Raw genomic sequence first — 21,237 nt, 5'->3', positions numbered from 1 at the left:
TTTATGCATATTAAAACATCAAATATTAAAACATTGCCAGTTTGAGGCTTTCCTCCTTTCTTTCCTCTTTTCTATGAAATTACTTTTACTGAATTGACTTTTCGGAATTTTACCAAACGCTTTGAGGCGAGACATGGCAATTTCCGCAATATACTACTTTTTGGGTGCGTTTCTTTTGGTTTAAATATTGCGATGGTGTCAATCATCCAACGTTGTCTCGTGTGGACGGCCAATAAAAAAAAGTTATTGAAGACACAGGGATGATGAGTTTGTGGATAACTTCTCTTTATGAGTTTCACAAATGACTCTTTGACCTCCACTACGTGGAAAGTGCTGATGGCAAACTAAGTGAAGCGTTTTTGTGTTCTTTGTCCAATGGAAGTGCAGTTTAAATTTAAACATGATGTCCCTCAGAAGACTCGTATAAGACGAACTGGAGGAGGACTGATGCAGAACAAACTGCGCAGGCCTGTGCTGTAATTCACGGTCTAATTGCAGTATTGGGAGCATGTTTTTGTTTTTGCACGTGAGTGTATTTCACGCATTAATCTGGACGCGGATGTCGCCCCAGCCGAGGCGAAGCATGTGGCGTCCCGCTAGGTGGTCGCGTTGGATGAACGTGGTAAAGGGGAGTGGCGCTGGTCGTCCATTTTATGAGACAATGGCTGTAAAATGTGGATAAACACGCATGCTCATCTGCTGCCAGAAAGACACTCACGTTTGACCACAAGCTGAACTTGTGCAAAATCTACAACATGACTTCATGTTATTATGAGGGACCGATTTCGCAAAAGTGATTTTTTAATGGCTTGGAATGGAATTTAATCACACATATTGTCATCGCGCATTTCACAAGAGACATCAAGTAAATAAATAAAATTAAATAAATAATGACCAACAGAGGGAGATATAACAGGAAGCCTGATGGCTTGCCAGAGTGTGCCATGATTTTCTTCGATGAAAAAGAAAAGCATAAGGAAGGGGTTGGGGAAAATCAGGCCCTACACTATGCTCCTAGATGGAAGGCACTTACTCACAAACAATATTTCACGCTAATATTCACACATAGGATGGATATAAAAAGTTTACAACCTCCTTTTTGAATGCCAGGTATCTATGATTACTTCCACGTATTGAACAGAAAAAAACAGACAAACATTTTAGTACCTCTGTGTCTCAACTAGAAAAAAACTTTTTTCTTTTTAATTTTTTAAAAATAAATCTTTAAAAAAATATTTACAGTAACATTAGATAATTGTTAAGTTTGACTGCGCTAACTGATGCTAAGCTAATGCTTCCCACGGCTAGCAATCCTCGATTGGAATTTGAGGTGGCGTTGCGTTCGTTCGCTGCCTTTCTGCTCCTCAAGCAAAGTGAACACGAGTTAAGCGGCGGTTAAAATAACACACATGCACGCTCGCCACTGCATTTTTCTCCCTGTGTGACTCTTGATTGTCACGCGTCGTTTAGTGGCTGTAAAAGAGTCTGCAAGTTCCTGCCTCTTGCAAACAGAATTCATCTCCGCTGGGACTTCCTTGTTTTTTTTTTTTCTTTCTCTTATAGTCTGCACTCTGATCAAAAAAACGGGGTGGATTTTTTTTTTTCTTATTTTAATGTGTGCAATCAGAACAAGAAGAGTGATCTAAAGTTTCCGAGCTTCGCGTTCACTCGAGCGAGGCGGGCTTGATTAAGAGAAGTTGGGAACGGGAACGTGCAGGTAGGATTTTGGATAAATCATTGCCCGAGTATGACGACACCCGTTTTATAAAGTCCGCCATTATAGGAAAACGTTGATGTTATGTCTCAGGATCATTTGTAAGCCATAATTGCCTATGTCTGTGATTGTCAAAGTGACACTAGTATTATGCAGGCTTCCTCTAGTGTACAGCACCGTATATTTGTTAATTACAGTTCAGTTGTATTTACCTTTAACAGTCTTTGTCCAAGATTCCAAGATTCGTTTCTGCATATGTGCTTAAAAATAATTACTGAAAACCAAAACTAAAAACTATTTAGTACTCAAATGTGGAGGAAGGGCTGGATTTTCATGTGCAGCGCTTGGCATGACTGCCCAGGGGCAGGTTAGACCTGATATTGGTAATTTTGCAAACAACTACTTGGCATGACTGCCCAGGGGCAGGTTAGACCTGATATTGGTAATTTTGCAAACAACTACGGTGGGAGTGGTTCAGGCACGACCATTAAAAGCAGCTCCGTTCGTCTTTAAATGCGGCACACTAGTCAACCACTAGAGTCTCGATATGGCAGGAGCATGTCTGCACCGTTTGCACTTGGAGCCCTGTATCGGCCCACCAATCTTGATGAAGACTAATCTAGCAAACTGGCAAACACTTGTGCCTCACGCTCACACAAAAATCAGGATCCACCGGCATTTGCTGTTGCGCTGTCTACGAAAATACTGTCCCCCGTTTTTTTTGTGGGGGTTTATTTGTTTGTTTTTACAATCACTCAAATTTGGCAAGGTTGTTAACAAAAATCTTCTCTGTGGCGTTTCAAATTTAAGACATATTTAGTTTCACTTTTAAAGGCACTTTTAGCATCAGCGCTAAGGCAAGAAGCATTAAAATGACCAGAAAGTAACACAAAGAGCAGGCTACCTTCGTCTTTTTTTCCCCATAATTTCTTGATGCACAGCCTGCATCTGGTACTAAAATGTTTCCATGCCCCCCCTCCTCACACACACACACACGCTTTTCCCCTTTATACCCACAACTCCAGCTTTCTTTTCTTAGCCTCTTCAATCGCACAGCTCCAGCCCGGGCCCGAGTGTCCATCCAAAAGGTTCACGTCCATCTCCTCGATGTTCTTTTTACTCATAAATCTGCCAAGTCAAGACACTGCTGGCACCAACCAAAACATAACAAACACATGCATAAAAAAAATGCTGCTGCTGGATTGTTTATCTACAGAGGCAGTGTATAGAGGGGAAAAAAAAAAAAAAGGAAGGCCTGGCTGTGTTTACTTTGGAGGCGAACAATGACTTGCAGAGCAGCAGGACACGGGCTGATGTGCCACTTGATTGGGATTCAGTTTGGGGGAGAAAAAAAAGAAAAAGAAAACGTTTAGCAGTCAGGAAGGCTTGAACGCAAGGATGGGAAACACTGGAAAAGTCAAATTGTCAGAAAAAATCACCAATTGCTTTTTCTTTGGCTTTCCATTCCATTTAACGTTGAAGAAGGTAAAAATCAAAATTTTAAAGTGTCACAAAAAGTCATCCGTGACATCACACGAGATCTCTGCAAGCTTGAAAGGCTCAATTTAGCTTTTCCTTTGACTTTTGGCAAAGTGACTACATTTGACGTGCTGATTCTGAGAGGCTTACCCCTCCACGTCCAGACTGCAAATGAACGGCACTCGCACAACTCTACCACTGGCTAATATAACCGTTTTCAGATATTGGCAGCAAACAAAAGATTTATTTGCTTGTTTCATTTCACACTTGATGGATGGAAAGGCACTCCGGGGAGCCATCTATTTGTTTACAAGCTGTTAAAAAGTCCATTTACCACAATAGTGGTAATATGTGCCCTTTAAAATATTGCCTGTGCAGTGAACTGATGGATTTAAAGATGGCGAGTGTCAATGGATGATTTCCATTCATTCTTATGGGGAAACGTGTTTCAATATCCAGACAAACGAAAGGGACAAGATTCCTTCCACCACAACATTTCAGGATGTGATGGATGTCAAGTTGGAATGAAGTGAAAAAAAAAAAACATCCTCCGTAAGAGTATGACAATGCATTCCATAACAATGGATGTGTGCACAGCCAAGAAGGCATCGGCCCTGCCAGGAAGCAGCACAAACACTCGGATTCAACATGGAATTCCATTCTTCGGAAAAACGCAGCGCGTAAATCAAATGCTTATTACGTCCAACTTTCCTTCAATCTATGGAGGACGTCATGTGCAAGGACAAATCCTCGCACAATACGAAAACAAAAGCTTCAACAGCAGGTTTACAAGCAGCCAACTTCCCCTCGTGTGGCCAATCCATGGACGGAAATGTGACGGGGTCATGACCCCCCCCTCGCTCTCTACTTGTCTCACTACCACCGCCCACTCCAGTCGCTACCAGGTATTGGCCGTATAAACATTGCGCTGGAAAAACATTAGTCTAAGTCCGACGATTTGCACTGCGAAAAAGCAAAAAAAAATCCGGAGTGCATTTCCACATGTGAACTGCTCGGACTTTTTATTGGATCTCACGCTTCTCGTAATGCGGCCAGATGAGTCGGGGTAAGGTAAAGTCATCTCGGCTCGGGGCGGCATGGCGGGTGGGGGTGACGAAGTTCAAGCATCTCCAGGTTGAAAGTCTGGGAATGACGTCTCATTAGGTGTGCAAAGTGGGAAGGCGAAAAGAAGAAACAGTTCCAAAATGGTTGAAACAAAATATGCAACAAAAATAAGTTGGGAGTTACAACTATTAACTCATTTGCTCCCAAAAACGTATAAATACGTTCTAATTTAAATGTTTTACGGGGCCCAAATACGTATTTATACGTTTTTTTTTTTTAATGTTTTTTGTTTTTGCTATTGCATGCAGAAGGCTTTGATGCAGCCTCTCAACCGCAAAGAATGGTTGAATAAATGATAGTTATTACACAAACTGACAGGAGGTGGCAGCAGAGCAAAGGAGATAAACAAGGGCCATGTTGAAAAAAAAGCTCAATTAATCACAATTTTAAATAGATTTGTGAATAATGATGAAACTTAGCTATATTCTAATGCTAATTGCTGCAAAACGGAAACAGATAATAGAAAGAAAACATATAGATTTTTCCTGATGAAAATAAAAGACTAATCGTTCTTTTGGTAGGTTCCATGTTTTTATAGCAATAGAACAATATTCTGTGGACCTTGCAAAATCAGTCAAAATACAGTAAAACAGCCGGGAGCGAAGGGGATTGCTTCAGTGAAAATAGCTGAGAATGAATGAGTTAAGGACTTACTCGATGTCAAGTTTTGTTTGCCTTAAGTATCAGTGGCTAGTATCAGCAGCCTCCATAAGTGCCCTATACCTTAAAGGGATACTTCACTTATTTAGCCCATTAAAGCAATAAAAAGTCAATATTTTGTCTATAATTAATTTGATACTTTCATTATTTTTCACATACAATTAGTACCTTTAAAAAAATATTTTGCAACTTGGTGTCGACTGAAAATGACATCACAAGGGCTCAGGTAACCAATCACAGCTCACCTGTTTTCTAGGTTTGGTCATGTGACATTCACAAGCTGAGCTGTGATTGGTTACCGGAGCCCCTGTGATGTCATTTTCAGTCGACAGCAAGTTGCAAAATGTTTTTAAAGGTACTAATTGTACATGAAAAATAATGAAAATATCAAATTTATTATAGGCAAAATATTCATGCTTGACTGCCAAAAATGGCTAAATAAGTAAAGTATCCCTTTAAAATAAGGCCGATATAGGCCTTATACCGATACTGGGTATCGCGACTCACCCATCCCTAAACTATGTACTGTATAGCTATATCTTATTATCACAAATTAATTGCCAATAACAAAAAAAAGAAAAAATGTATGTCCCTCCTTAATCTTAATGAAGGTACATTGGGGTCATCTACCAGCGAGCAGTTCTGCTTTGACAATAAGTCTGCATCAAACCAACAGCTGTTTCAAATCGTTTGACCGCCCTCATATCGCTAAATACAGTAAATATTAGAACCAGCTGTCACACTACAACCGCAATAGTAAACACATTGTTAGATTGGTCACCAATGATTCAAAACAGAGCATTTACAACAACAGGAAAGTGACAATTTGCATCTCGTCTCTCGTTCCATCACGCAGGTGTGCCTCGTTTTGGGCACACGTTTGCTATTCATTTGAGGCGAGGATAAAGAATGGCTTCAAAAAAGGTACGTCATCAACGCCAAAGTTTCAATTTCACCCTCTCTGCCCTCAGCATCGTCTCAGCTCGGCTTAAGAGGTCAGCCAATTTTAATGGTCACTTATTGCCTGTGGAGAACTTCTCAGTCACATCATGGAACCGGCCGGGACCACCCCCAGTGCCAAAACAACCCCAGGCTCAGAAGTAGAACTGGCATGCACACACCACACACACATATGATGCATACATTTTTAAATAATTCCCTCTTAGACACTGAAAAATGCCATCAAGAGCCCTGAACTTTCAAAAGCAGTGGTGAGCAACCTATGGGGCCAGGGGCTAAATCTGGCCCACCGAACATTTACAATCAAGAACAGTTATGGTATGGATTCATTAAATTTAATTACATTTTTATTATTAATTCATTAGTTTTTTTATTTTTATTAATTAATAATAAAATAAAGTTCATTACATTTATGTATGTAAGTTTGTATTACTCATGTCATTAAATAACAGGTTAATTTATTTATTATAAATAAAATGAAAAAATAAATGAAATTTAACAACTTTACAACTGGATTAACAATGTACTTGTATTTTATTTGCTTAAATAACTGGTTATTATATTGCATTACTCTTGAATTATAATTCGACTTATATAATTAATACAATTTAAACATTTGTCTCATTACCCATTTGGTAAATGTATTAATTAAAACAATGTATTAAAAAAAACTAGCAAAAGTTAATCATTTTAAAAACACATTTTAAAATATCTTAAATATTGTATTTAGTTTTTCATTGTTAATTGATTATACTTACATTAATTCATTATAAATAAATTAGAACTATCATTTAAAAATACAGCATATAACAATTGGTAAATTCATCAATTGTAATAAAATAATTTGAATTAGTAAAACAATTTTTTACAAAATACATTTAAATATACATGTATTTTTGTATTCTTAAATAATTAGTTAATTACACTTCAATTATAGTGCAATTATTATATAAAACAGAATTAGACATAGTTATGTAAACGTCTTTTCAATAAAAATCATAAATTGTACAAATGTCATGTATACAATAAACCTTTTTTATATTTCTTTATTTTATTAAATACTTGGTTAATTTAATTTCATGCTGTATTATAAATAATACAATTATATTTCAGAATAATGTGTAATAATGTGTATGCGTATTTTTAAATAAAAATGTTTATTATTAATTATATTATGATAATAATGATGATTTTATTATAAATATTACAAACACATTGTAAACTTTTTTTATTTACTTCATCGACAAATGAGTGGGCCCATCTGTCCCCTGAAGAAAAGAAAGAAAAAAAAATCAAATGTGGCCCCTGAGCTCAAAAGTTTGCCAACTCCAGCTCCAGTGGGATCTGCTTCTAATCTGTCAGACTCATATTTGGAGATAAGACAATACTGCAAGTAATAATTTCATATTAGAGTCCGTCTTGCTCTGCATCCAACTAAATGAATGTTTAATAGACCGCAGAGCTGTGCGCAAAAAAGTGAATTAATGAGCAGACAAATGCATTAAGTGGCTCCATTGTGTGTGTGACTTGGACTGTGCGTGTCACCCTCGTCCGATTCCAGCCTGGATCTTGATCTCATTAATATCTCCGACAAATGCCAGCGAGTGAGTTCATGAACTCCCAAAACAAACAGAGCTAATAAAAAAGTGCATTCCCGGAGTAACAAAGCTTGCCACGTACTCACCTCAGCACGCTGCGTCCTGGGCTGGCTGGCGTCCGTCTCGATGGCGTACACGTCCACCAGGTAGAGGTCGGAGCCCTTCTCCCTGTCGAGCTCCGCCGCCGTCTGTATGACTCCGGTGTGGCGTCCGATGGTGAAGAGACGTCCGGCGGCCTTCCCGCCGCTACGCACCGCCACGATGTAGTACTCCACTCTCCCACCGGAACCTCGTGGACTGGAAGCGTCCAGGGAGATGACGTTGGTGCCCGGTGGCTGGCCCTCCTTGAGGATGGTGATGTATTTGGGCTGCGTGAAGACGGGGCCGTCCAGGCCCTGAAGGATGATGGTCATGTCCGTCCTGGAGGTCTTGCGCTCGCTGCCGTGGTCGGTGGCCGACACGGTGAGCGTGTACACGAGGCGGGACGGCACCAGCTGCGAGGCGAGGCGGATGTCGCCACTGTAACGGTCCATGATGAACGTGTCCGAGTCGCCCTCCACCAGCTCGTACTCCACTTCCCCGTTTTCTCCGTCGTCCGGGTCGAAAGCCACCACCGTCGTCAGGATGGAGCCGATTACAATGTTGGGCTCGGCCACAAGTGCATTCTGGGACACAAAAGTGGGGATGTTGTCATTCACGTCCGTGACCCAAATTGTGACGTTTTTAAGGGCAAAACGGCGGAATTCGAACGGCACGGTCTGGTCGGTGGCCTTCACCGTCAACTCAAACAGGTTGGAAAACTCCCTGTCCACCTCCTTGATGGTGTAGATGAGACCGGAGCTTGGGTCGATGCTGAAGTGGCCTCCTCGGGGGACCTGCTGAACAATGGAGTACTCCAGCTGCCCATTGATGTCCGCGTCCGTGTCATGAGCTGTGATGGTCATGACCGAGGCCGAGATGGGCAGATTCTCCGGGATGGATTTGAAGATGTCCCCGGGGGTGAAGATGGGGGGGTTGTCGTTGAAATCCCTCACGTGTATGATCACAGGAATAGAAGAGGAGCGCTGGGGTCGGCCGTTGTCCCTCGCCGTGACGTTGAGCTTGTAAAACGACTGCGTTTCGTAGTCCAGCTTTTTGAACAGGAAGATGCTGCCCGTGTTGGGACTGATGCTGAACGTGCCGTGGTTGTTTGTGGCGGTGATGCTGTACGTTATGTCGGCGTTCGGGCCCGAGTCGGCGTCACTCGCTGTCACCGAGGCCACCAGCTCGCCGATCCTCATGTTTTCCTGCACGTCCACAGACAGTGAAGATTTGGGGAAGGTTGGCGAGTTGTCGTTCTCATCCAGCACGCTAATGCTAAGCATGCACGAGGAGGATAAGGGCACAACACCAGCATCAACAGCGATTATTTTCAGAGAATATGCGGCTGTCGATTCATAATCCATCTTGGCGACTAACGTGACTTGTCCTGAGCTGCTGTCGATGGCAAACTGTCCCTCCTCATTGCCCTCAGCAATGTGATAATGAACCAGTCCGTTGTTGTTTTCGTCGACATCAGAGGCGGAGACGCGCAGCAGCTGGGTCATGTTCTGCGCTGACTCGGAGATGGAGGCCTGGTAAATGTCTTTGGTGAACTTGGGTGCGTTGTCATTGATGTCTCGTATGTAAACTTGCACTTTGGCCTGGTCTCTGAGGGGTTTTGGGAGACCCTGGTCGGCCGAGATGACGACGAAGCTGAAGGCAGCGGCGCCTCTTTGTCTCACGAGCGACTCGCGGTCCAATCGCAGCGTGCTCGTCAACTCCCCCGTGATGGCGTTCAGCTCGAAGTTGGGCTGCGGAGTCTCAAACGAGTATCTGACGTCGCTGTTTGGCCCAAAGTCCTTATCCTCGGCGTGGATGAAGCCGATCAGCGAGCCCCTGGTCTGCTCCTCCTCAAAGTGAAAGACATAATTGGTGCTGTTAAACAGGGGACGGTTGTCGTTGACGTCGTCCAGGATCACGCTGACGTTGACGGTGGCACTGAGCGGTTCCACGGCACGGTCTGTAGCCACCACCACTAAGTTATATCTGTCTTGCAGCTCCCGGTCCAGCTCAGCTTTAATGTACAATTGTCCATCTGGGAAAATTCCAAAGACGTCCCCTGTGTTGCCGCCGATGATGTCGTACATGATTTCCCCATTGAGCCCCGAGTCTTTGTCGCTAGCCTCGACCGTGAAGAAGCGGCTGTTGACGGGCTCCGACTCCAGGATGGCGACCTCGTAGGAGAACTGGCCAAACACAGGCGAGTTGTCGTTGACGTCGTAAACGCTGACGATGAGGACCAAGCTGGAGGTGTGCTGGGGGACCCCCGTGTCCGAGGCCAAGACCTCGATCTCATAGGAAGTGGTGGTGACCTCCAGAGGCCCGGTCAGCGTGATGAGGCCGTGCTTCTCGTGAATGTGGAACAGACCTCTGGGGTTTTGTTTGAGGCTGTAGACCACCACGCCGTTGGCGCCCTCATCGGGATCAGACGCCTTGGCTTGGAAGATTACGTGACCCGTGCTCCAGTTCTCCACGGCGCTCACATGCTCCACAGTGTGAATAAAGTGGGGGGCATTATCGTTCAAGTCCTTCACTGTGATGTTGACAAAGGCCTCGCCTGTGATTTCGCCTGCTCTGGCTACAACCTTCAGATGATAGAAGGCCTGCTCTTCTCGATCTATCTGACTGGATGCTGTGATTTGACCGGCTGCATTTACAGCAAAAACTCCCCTCTGGTCCCCTGAGGTGATCAGATAGGAAATATTAGAGTTCAGATCTACAGTGGTGGCCGTCACAGTTCCTATGACAGTTCCTGTACCCACATTCTCAAACATGACAAAGCTGTAAACTCTCTGGCTAAAGATGGGTGGATTATCTTGCGTGTCTATTACAGTCACAGTGACAATGGCATGGGTGTGCGAGCGCAGCCCGCCGCCATCTGCAGCTGTCACTTGCAGCTGATAAGCGGTTTTCACTTCTCTGTCCAACGACACCAGCGTGGTGATTTTACCCGTGTTGCTGTTGATGTGAAATTTGGACGTGTCGCCTGCCGTGACGATGTATTTCACTGTGCCGTTACGACCCAAGTCGGGATCTGTGGCGGAAACGGTGGTGGCAAAAGTGCCCGGCGGCTCGTTCTCTTTCACGTTTGCAAAATACTGCACAGGGTAAAAAACAGGTCTGTTGTCATTGATATCCCTCAGTGTGATGTTGACTTTTCCAACAGAGTGCAGCGGGGGCGTGCCCGTGTCTGCTGCCTGGATGTGAAGCAAGTAGGAGGCCTGATCCTCCCTGTCTAGCTCCCCGGCTGAGCTCAAACGCCCCGACGCGGCATCCAGCTGAAACAGCTCACGAATGCCGGGTGCCGTCTCGGGGTCAAATGAGAAACGGACTGTCCCATTCTCGCCCAGGTCGTCATCAGAGGCGGAAAGCACGAGCAGCTCGGTGCCGGCGGGGGCATGCTCCACCAGGGAAACGTGATATGTACTCTGTGTAAAGGTGGGCACTTGGTCGTTCACATCAGTGATGCTCACGATAAGTTTCGTGTATGAAATCTTGGGCTGCAGCCCCTGGTCTTTGGCACTAATGTTGAGCACAACTTGGGACGCGACCTCCCTATCCAACAAAGCGGCGCTGGTAACCAGCCCGCTGTTTTCGCTGATGGAGAACCAGCCCAAAGCATTTCCAGACACCAGCGAGTAGCGCAGGTTGGCATTCTGCCCGGAGTCGCCATCTGTTGCAGAAACCCCTTTTATGTAGCTGCCTTTGGGGATGTCTTCACTGATATCAACCCTGTACAGCGCCTCCTGGAATATCGGCGGGTGGTCATTGATGTCGTTGACGAATATTACAAGACTAGCAAAAGACGAGCGTGCCACTGGCTTGCCATTATCTGACACGGACACTGTTAAGTTGTATGAGGAAATTCGCTCCCTGTCCAACACGCTGGCCACTTTGATTAAACTTAAATTGGGCACAGGGGACGTGTGCACCTCAAAGTGTCTTTGCTCATTACCACCTAAGATGGACACTGAGATGTTACCATTAGCAGTGGGGGAGTCGGAATCGGACACTGTGAGCAGTGCTACCACTGTGCCAATTTGTGCATTTTCGTCAACAGATGCAAACTTGGATGTGGTGGGGAAGTACCTGAACTTCACCACAGGGTCGTTGTCGTTCACGTCCAACAATTTGACTGTCGCCTCTGTCCTACCGGACAACGACGGCGCCCCATTGTCCACCGCGTGGATCGTCAACGAATACTCCTTCTTACTTTCATAATCCAAACTTTGCTTGATGATAACAGTCCCGTCTTTGGGGTCGATTTGGAAGGGGGTGCCCTCATCAAGGAAATACCTGATCTCCGCGTTGGTCCCATCGTCCTGATCAGTGGCCGTGATCTGCAGGACACTGGAGCCCACCGCGGCGTCCTCAAACACGCTCGTCTGGTACTGTTCATGCTCAAACGCGGGCGGGTTGTCGTTGATGTCCTGGATCGTGACGTTCACCTGCAGGTAGCCAAACTTTTTAGGGTCCCCCTTGTCTTCCACTTCGATCAAGAGCTGGTAGAAGGGCGTGAGCTCCCGGTCCAGGCCCCCCGTCGACACTAGGTGGAGGAATGCACCCTCACCACTGGGATTGACGGTAATATCCAAGCGGAATTTCCTCTGCTGGTTGCCCTTCACGATTCTGTAGGTGGTGTGGTCCACACCATTACTCCCAATGTCAGAGTCGGTGGCTGTGTCCAGGATGACCTGCCGGCCACTGCTGGCATCCTCCTTGAAAGACACCACGATGGATGCGTCCGGGAACACAGGCGCGTTGTCGTTAATATCCAACACAACGATCCTGACCTCGGTGGGGTAGGTGGGCTGACTGGAAAGCACCACCACGTTGATGACATCGCTCTGCAGCAGCTCCCTGTCCACTACAGACGAGGTGGAGATCACTCCCGTGCTGCCGTTGATGGCAAAAAGTCTGTGGCTCTCGCTGAAGCGGTACGTGAAGCCGGCGCGGGTCTCAATTTGACCCACGTAGGTGCCCGCGGGCTGCTCCTCCAGCACGCGGAACTCTTGGCGGACTTGCGTGGACGCAGAGTAGCGCGACAGAGTCCACAGCAGCAGCAGGAGCGAGAGAAGCCGCGCCATGGTCAGGTCAGGTCAGCCTGCAGCCCGGTGCAGCTTGATGCATCCACGCTAGAGCATTATAATCCAAACTCGAGAACGTGGAAACTTCTTTTGCAACGGTGATGTTCTTTCGCGCAACTTAACTCCAACAGTGACGCGCGCTCCCCATCAATGCAACATCCACGGGAAGGTGAAAAGCATTCCTGCAGCAGACAAGAAACTTTTTTTTCCTACCTCTCACGTTTCTTCTCTCCCCCCCCAAAAAAAGGCGAGTGGAAATGACACTCAAAATATCCGTGCGTAAAAGTGGATCCGAGGAGCGAGGATGGCAGCGCAGCCTTGGAGGGATAAGACTAACGGTCCACTCGCGCTTGCACTCAACATTGCGCCACTACTCGGCAAAGTCTCACTACAAAAAGTTGGAACAAAGCTGGAGTCGGGGCAGGCTCCCTCCCAGCGGCGATCCCATTGGACGGGGCTGAGCGCGCTCGCACCGCCTCCGTCACTTTCCATTGTTACACGCGCGCGCGCACACACACACACTGAGACACACGCACCCCAACGCACACACTCCCGCTACTACAGGAGCTGTCAATCATGTTGCAAGCAGGTAATTTTCCCCTCATACAACTCATTATTACGCCTGTAAATCACAGTGAGTGTAAAGTGAAACTCCCAAAATATAAAAGCAATAACTTAAAAAAAAAAAGATTACAAGGTAAAAACATTTACCAAAGTGTAATAATCACATATTCAATCATATACAGCAAGAAAATACGTTGCATTTTTTAAAATAATTACGATTTGTAACGTGAGTTGTTGGCTAATTTAATATAACAGCTAGAAAATACAGTACACTCAAAAGTGAAAAACACTGGGGGGAAATTAATAATAAAAAAACAACAACATGTATTTCTTTGCCGAAGTTTTTTTGTTTCGTTTATGAAAGACATTTTCCATACTTGTATCCTTATTAAACACCAGAGTTTCAGTTGACGTGGTGGTGGTACACTTTTAAAGATGGGTGAGTAGCGACATCTAGCGGTCAAAAGTTGCTACAGCAACAGCCACAATATATGGAGAAAAAAAAATGTCTATCTAGGTGAAAACATTTTTATTAGTGACCAAAATCTACAAATCTTATTTTCCAAGAACTAAAATTTTTAATTGGCCTTTTCATTTAACTTAATACCACATTACTACTAAAGTTGACCCTCAAAGTGCAAGTGAATCATCCAAAACTACAGGAAGAGCTATCTAAATGGAAAATAAGATACAAAATGGATGGTCCAGGAACAGGATCCACCATTTAAATGGAATTATGATTATCAATGTGACATAATCATAATATTACAGTATATAATGTCACAACAATTACTAATGAGTTACTGCAGTTCCAAACTTACTCAAGTTACTAATGTTCATGCTGTTACTTAGCAATGTTAATGCTGCGACGAGACAGCTCACTTTCTGTCTGGATGCAAAGTAGGACACGAGTCAATTCCAGTAATTCAATTAAGGAAGGACTGACACCAGACGAGAGAGAGAGAGCGTCAAAAGCAGATTATGTCCCGCAGGAGACGTGCTTTGGACAAACGTGATTAGCCGGGACGCTAAGCCAGTTTACAGGCAGGCAGGACACTTTTGATGGAGCCACTGCACTTGTTGTTTTGTTGGGGATAAGCATCACTTAACTCATTCACTGCCAATGTCGACTATAGACGTCAAAAATCCAAGCAAACAGCCAGTGCAAATTTTGACAAGAAATTTGAATTTAGTTTTAGTTATTCATTGTTTTCATTCATAGTTATTAATCATTGTTGTTATTAATAACAACGATGACAACAATTTCATTGCTAAGTGCTACCATTGTGCGTAGAACGGATTTCTGTTACACTACAACACGGGCATTGACGTTTTTGTGGTCGGTCTTAGTCTTACTGAAACCACATACTGGGTCTCGGCCTCCAAAAGTCAATTTTAGTCGACTAAAATTTCTATTTATTTTTGTTGACTAAAATTGGATTTAAACTAAAATACAATCAATCAGGTGACTGAGTTATGACTAAGGCTTTAATTAAATTTAGTCAGAAGACTATAACTAAAACTATTTTTTATTTTTTTTTAATTAAAATTTTAATTTTAAAGTCTCTTCTTTTTTTTTTCTTTTTTTTTTCCAAAATTAACACTGGCTGTTTGCTTGGATTTTGACGTCTATAGTTGTCATTGGCAGTGAATGAGTTAAAGACAACAAACACAAATAAACAGCCTTCCTTCATCTACAGTATGCAGAAACAGGACCAAAGAACCAAATGGAGAGTTCCGGAACAGGAGGAAAGAGACAAATGGAATGTCCAGGAATAGGACCATGTATAAAGATTAAAATGGACAACACAGGAACAAATATTTAAAATGAGCATAGGAATGTGAATAACAACCACGTTGATGGACCAGTAACAAGAAAAATCCAAAGTAGATGATAGTAGATAGTAGATCAAGTCACAGGAAAAAAGACAAAAATAGATGGTCCAGGAACAGGATCAAAGATACAACAGGACCAGATATCCAAATGGCTGATCCAGGGACAGGAATGGTGATGATGCAACTAGCTGGTCCACGAACTGGAACAATGATCAAAAGGTATGCATCCGGAACAGGAACAACGATGCAAACTGGATAGTTCAGGAACATCGATCCCATAGGGGGACTAGGAACAGGAAGAAAGACACACATGGATGGACCAAGAGCCAAAAGAAAGATTCGATAGTACAGACCAGGAGCAGTAACACAATTTCAAAAGCGATGGAACAGGAACAAATATCCAATTGGATGGAGCAGGAGGAGGAAAAGAAAGAAATATCCAATTGGACGTCCAAAACAAAATCAAACATTCAAATAGATAATCCAACAACAGAAGCAAAGATCTGAATTAATTGCTCGGGCAACGGGAATAAATATCAATTTGGATGGCAGAGGTACATGAAAACAAGCAAAGCTTCAAATGTTTGGAATAGGAAGGAACAAGGCTCTAACATGGATTTGGAACATGAACTGGAACAAAAGCCACTAATGGGTTGACCCTGAACAGGAACACAGATCCAAAACAGATGGAAGAAGAATAGGAAATATGTTCCCCTTACCTTGATGAATGAATGACCTGACAGTCAATGAATTACTGTGGCGCCCTCTGGTGGAATCTTTGTGATGTCACATTTTATACTATTAAGGACGCTCCCGATGCTTTAAGCAGGTCTTTTCTGTTTTAGGTGTTTTGCCGCTGTCTTGTGGCATCTATGTACAATTACAAACCTTTTTTAGGGAGTGTGCCAATTATTTGAGGATTTGTGTTTTTCTTGGCAGGTGGTTGATTGCATTTCAACACATTGTGAACGGTTTGGGACTTTGCTGAAGAACATTGGCCAAGGTCAAATCCCGAAGTGCTCAGATGCTCTGTGGGTCCTTGCGCATCGTTTTGATTCACAGCTGGCCGCACTTCCTGCCTCTCAGTCTACTAAAAACAAAAATTACTTTAGCACAAGTGTATTTTCTCAATGATATTTTTTTTTAAACCGCAAACCAGGAAGTCAAACGAGGTCCGTAAATACCGTCTGTAAAGTTCTTTTCCAGACACGAGTGCAGACTTTTTTGGTTGGTTTTCTCTTTATACACTTAGACAAAATCCCATTTATATTCCTCCATTTTACATATTTTAGTTTCATTTTGTTCTCAGTTGGTTAATTTTTATAGCATATTTGCCTTCAAGGAATTTATTTACTCTGTTTAATTTTTCTATTTTGTAATTTTTCGAAATTTCTTTTTTTTTTTTTACTTTCAAAACTATTTTCATGAAAATTCATTATTTATTTTATATTATTTTTCTTTTTTCCATTTTAAAAAAAGTCACAACAGTTGTCATATTATGAGTTTTTCAAAATATGTATCCATCCCATATTATTATTTATTTCACTTGTATGCTTTTCTACATTTAAGACTTTTTACGTTCATTACGTCTCTTTTGGCATTTTTAAATGTAATTATCGATCCTATGATATTTGTTTTTAAAATAAAATATTTAATTCATTCATTCCTTACAAGCAAATCATATCAGACTTGTGCAGACTTTGAAGCTTTTCTTATGTCTTTGTTTTTATACTTAAGGAGAATGTAATCCCAACAATGATCAACAGGTGTCACTGTTGCTTTGTTTTAAACGTGATTGTTTGCAAGGTCCTTGCACAGTTGGAAGTTAGCAGAAGCACATTTGTTGAATATTATTGGATTAAGGGGCAGTCTAAAACGATTAATGTAAACAAGCTTAATTTCACTATTCGTCAAAATAATGATCAATCTTCATCAAAATTATGTGGACATCTACAGCTTCAACCGCTGCAAATATTACAAAAATCATGCCAATATTTATTTTTTATGGACATAAACTTTTTCCTCTCCATAGGTGCTCACTACAGCTTAATGTTGCTTAAAGCCCCAGTGTGTAGCTCACGACCGCCATCTATCGGTCAAACAAGATAATGCAATGATTTTAAGCACACGAACTACGGCGTCCCAGAGAGACCCTACTTCAACAGCCTACCACCAATTTCACCGGAACAGAACGCAAACAACTTCTGGTATTCCCTCGAGTGATGACGTAAGTGAATTGCATTTGTTAGACATACTGTACAGATCCCTAATAATTGTGATTTAGTCATTTAATTTCAGAATTAATATTTTTGTCGGCATTGTTTGGAAATACTGTACGTCAGCTAATGATAATGGCTATCTATGTTCATATTTGTTAGTGCAACTAAACCATGCAACAGAGAACACACAGTTATGTTATACGTTTTATAGACATGTGGACCATCTCAAAGGGGGCGAGAGAGACGACGAGGAAGAGAACGCGGTGCCTCGTAACGTACAATTATGTCATCATGGAAAAATAATTCCATTCGAGCATGCATGTGAATGGCTCAAAACATACCTTTGCTTGGAATATGTGGTATTTAGATTACATCGTTTGCTGATATGTTTAGTATATCGTGCAAAAATAATGGTGTTAACTGAACGACACATCTGCAATTCAGACTCGTAACCCCCCCGTGTCTTGTTGCTACTAACCACTCAGAAAAGTGCTGCTTACAAAAACATTTGAAACCCTTTACTCAGATATCGATTTGACACCATGTTGAACAATTTTACCTAATAAATATCACTAAGCAACTTAATTAGTTTTGATTGAAGATACAACAGCTTCCTTGTACTTCGATGTGCAGGAATTTACATGGCTTTCACAAATAGTCTTGCTCATGTAATAATGTACTTCATTGGCTCAGTGACTTTCAGTTAATTGTTTGGTACCTCATCTGACATACAATTGTTACCTTCTTGCAGAGAGTCGTACAGGAAATGACCATGGAGGAACATGAAGATATCCAAGTCCAGCTGATAGACTGACACCAAGAAATACTTTTTGACACATCAGCACCACCATGATTTCCTGTACCTGGATCCCAGACTGCAGCACCTTGGTGGACTTGTAGCAAATAAGTGACACTTTCCCAGATCCTCGAGGACAATACAAAGGTTTTTTACCTGGCATATAATTAGTCCATGTCTGACACTTGTTGTTGTAGTTTGTATAACTTGTATATTGTTGTTGTGTGTTAATTTGTACATTTTGAATAACTAAAAAAATACTACTTCCTTTGGCGTCAACATGCAGTGTTCATTCGACACCTAACCTAACACTATTTCACATGACCAGAAATGTAAAACATCAAAAGCCTGGAGAATTATTATAAATGCTTGCAATGACAAGGAATTCTTCATTGGCCAATGAATGTAAGGTACAGTACATGAAAATGAATGAATAAAATAAAGTAAAATAAAAGTCTACATGAAATGAACATATTAACTAAAAAAAAAAAAAAATGCTGTTAGAATATAATGAGCTACATGAATTGCAGTTGTTCCAGAATTTTACCAATACGCTGTGCATTTCAAAATATGGAAAATAGACATACAGGTTTGGGCCAAAAGTAGTGTTACAGAGCAGGTATGTGTTGTACACAGCTAAAATATCTGATTAACTCAATACCATGATGTTTTTTTTGTGTGTGTGTGTGTGTGTGTGCTGACATTGCCCCCCATTAACATTGCAACATTCCTCAAACTCTCCCGAACACAGTATGATCTGTAACACTACTTTTCGCCTACTCTATGATGTTATTGGGGCAAAATTAAGGAAGGCTTGTCCATTGATTGTGTGAACAGACTGCAGTAAAAATGAAGTCACTTCAATGTTTGCTGGTTTTATTAAGTTTGACATGCTCCTTGACTGCACAAGTACATGTTATGGAGTGAGGGCATGTTCCCACCAACGATGATATCATATTCTTCAAAGGCTTGCTGAGGAAAGTGAGGGAGGAGTCACTCCATGGCTTCAGACACCTGGTCAGCAGGTCCTGTGTAAAACAAGTGGTGCTTGTACATGTGACCATTCCGTATTGCTTCACACAAAAAGTTCATGTAGTGTGCAATGCCGTCCATATGTAAATGACATACCAAGACGTCGGCTGACTTCAGTTTGTTGCAGCTCAGATATGGTAGGTGGAGATAATGGTGGTACAACACCGAAGCCTTCTGGGGTCCTCCATTCAAGTGTCCTCATTCGGGGCATTCCAATATGGCTGCTGACTCTCCCCTTGATATTTTTTTTTCTTGCAGGTCGGTGATGCATTTAAACGGTGCATGAATGCTTGTATACATCAGAATATGGTTCTGGAACCCCTCAAGTTTGGCTGTTGATCTAGTGTGACACAAACAAAAACACAATTATAAAATAAAATAGAATAATTGATGATACTACTATATGTCACCAACTTTCCAACAAAGCCCCCAAAATAGAGGTAAGATCTTTAGTTTTTGGGCCCAAAACATTGTATTAGCTAGATAAAAGTAACTTGACTGCATACTGCATAGAATATGCAAAGGCTGCTTGCTTGTCGAATTTCCGTGGAAAACGTGGCAGCCTGTAAATTCTTGTGCACCCAATTACACAATGGACCAGTACACACTTGAGTGAGAGAGTTCAGACTCTAGCAGTGCTTACGGTACAGCCAGCATTTAAGTCCAGAAAGTTATTCCCTGCCGAAAATTAATTTCGAGAACCCTATTTTCACCAACCACAACGAAAATAATTTTCAACTCCTCCACTAATACAGTATGCTTTAGATTCTCTATTGAAGTTATGGGCAAATATACCTCCGAAATCACAGTTACATTACATTACACAATAACTTGCGCATTTACTCTAAATATAACGTGCCAGCGGGAATCTTTTTTTTTTTTCAAAGCAAGTAGCTACATAACGAAATTGTTCGAGTGGTGCGGAGTTGCTAATCAACAGATACAGTGATCGTAAAACAAAGGTACGAACATCGTATTAATTAGTACGGAGTATACTTTTTCCTCTCGCTCTCAAAACGTAAACACAAATGTACTCTTACTTACCGGTCAAGTAGAAAGCAGTCGAAGGCACCGGCACGTCCCAAACCTAGTCTGTTCCTCATTTCTCTCCATCTGGCAAATGCGGCTACAATATAAACTCTTGTTTTGTCGCGCTGAAATAAAATAAATTCCCAAAGTAAGTGTGATGCTTGATAATGCTCTCTTCGGGGACCGGAAACTCTTCTTCTTCGTGGACATGCGGTCGCCATACAAACCGGAAGTGCGTTCCAAAAACGCGTTAAGAAATGGAGCGCTGAAATTTGTCTTTGACGGCACCCGTAGCAGAAAGATGGCGGCGAAACATGGCAGACACTCGCAGGCGAGGCGCGGACATGTAAGATAATTTGCGATTTCTAGACTAACCGTTATATTTTAAAAAAGTACGTTTATGCGATACAACATATCTTTTTACATACTACTAACACAAACAATTGGTTTTTTTTTTCGAATGATTTATTATTTCACCACTAGATGCCACTGTATAATACTGAGTGTACCTTTAATGATGAAAACACTTAAGGTCCATAAAATGAATTATATCAGGGTGATTGTTCCAATATTTTCAGAGGTTGAAGAAGGCATGTTTTGTTTTTTTTGTTTTTTTAACTCACTCACTCACACAAGTAGCGATGTGTATGTAAATGTTGGTGATGATTGATAGCTGTTTTCTGACATGAAGCCCTTAAACTTTTTCACAGTTAGGTTAAACATTTTAGTTGGTCCCTATTGATGCAAAGAATGCAGTGACTGTGCAGTATTGAAATTGTCTTTTAAAAAGTGCAGTTTTCCTCGCATGTGTTGGAGTCACGTTTTGGTAAGCAAGTGTCCTCTCCTGAGGACAGTTACTCTCTTCTCAAAGCAAAATCAATGCACCTTGCCTGGTTTAGAGATAATGTAGCGTTTTCCTCCAGGGAGTGTACTCGCAGGACTGTGAGTGTGTGTAGGTTATTGTTGAATTAATCTTCTCCAAAAGGCACAAAAAGCAATTTTATAGCATTAAGATTTTAGCAGCGGACTCGTGTACTTGTGGCACAATAGCGGCAGC

The 21,237-nt window shown here is 42.3% G+C and overlaps 1 protein-coding gene and 2 long non-coding RNA genes across 4 annotated transcripts in view; 1 reads left to right on the top strand and 2 right to left on the bottom strand.

Annotated features, from left to right (window-relative positions):
• Positions 1-13,066, bottom strand: part of fat4 (FAT atypical cadherin 4) — a 101,748-nt gene extending 88,682 nt beyond the window's left edge. For both annotated transcript variants that reach the window (XM_077532307.1, XM_077532308.1), the window contains exon 1: positions 7,623-13,066. In XM_077532307.1, the coding sequence (XP_077388433.1) occupies positions 7,623-12,704 (5,082 nt within the window). In that variant the 5' untranslated portion in view covers positions 12,705-13,066. The remainder of the gene's footprint in view (positions 1-7,622) is intronic.
• A 4,092-nt stretch (positions 13,067-17,158) lies between these two features.
• On the top strand, positions 17,159-18,983 carry LOC144025835 (uncharacterized). Its single transcript, XR_013284964.1, has 2 exons — positions 17,159-17,331; positions 18,075-18,983. It is a non-coding gene; the product is annotated as an uncharacterized LOC144025835 (long non-coding RNA).
• LOC144025834 (uncharacterized) lies at positions 18,975-20,668 on the bottom strand. Its single transcript, XR_013284963.1, has 3 exons — positions 20,196-20,668; positions 19,248-19,491; positions 18,975-19,147 (listed from the first exon to the last, which is right to left on the bottom strand). It is a non-coding gene; the product is annotated as an uncharacterized LOC144025834 (long non-coding RNA).
• Positions 20,669-21,237: the final 569 nt, after the last annotated feature.

This window comes from Festucalex cinctus, chromosome 9, assembly GCF_051991245.1.
Source record: "Festucalex cinctus isolate MCC-2025b chromosome 9, RoL_Fcin_1.0, whole genome shotgun sequence".
Lineage (NCBI taxonomy): Eukaryota > Metazoa > Chordata > Actinopteri > Syngnathiformes > Syngnathidae > Festucalex > Festucalex cinctus.
The sequence above is the reverse complement of the archived record's forward strand: the minus strand, read 5'-3'. Positions and strand labels throughout refer to the sequence as shown.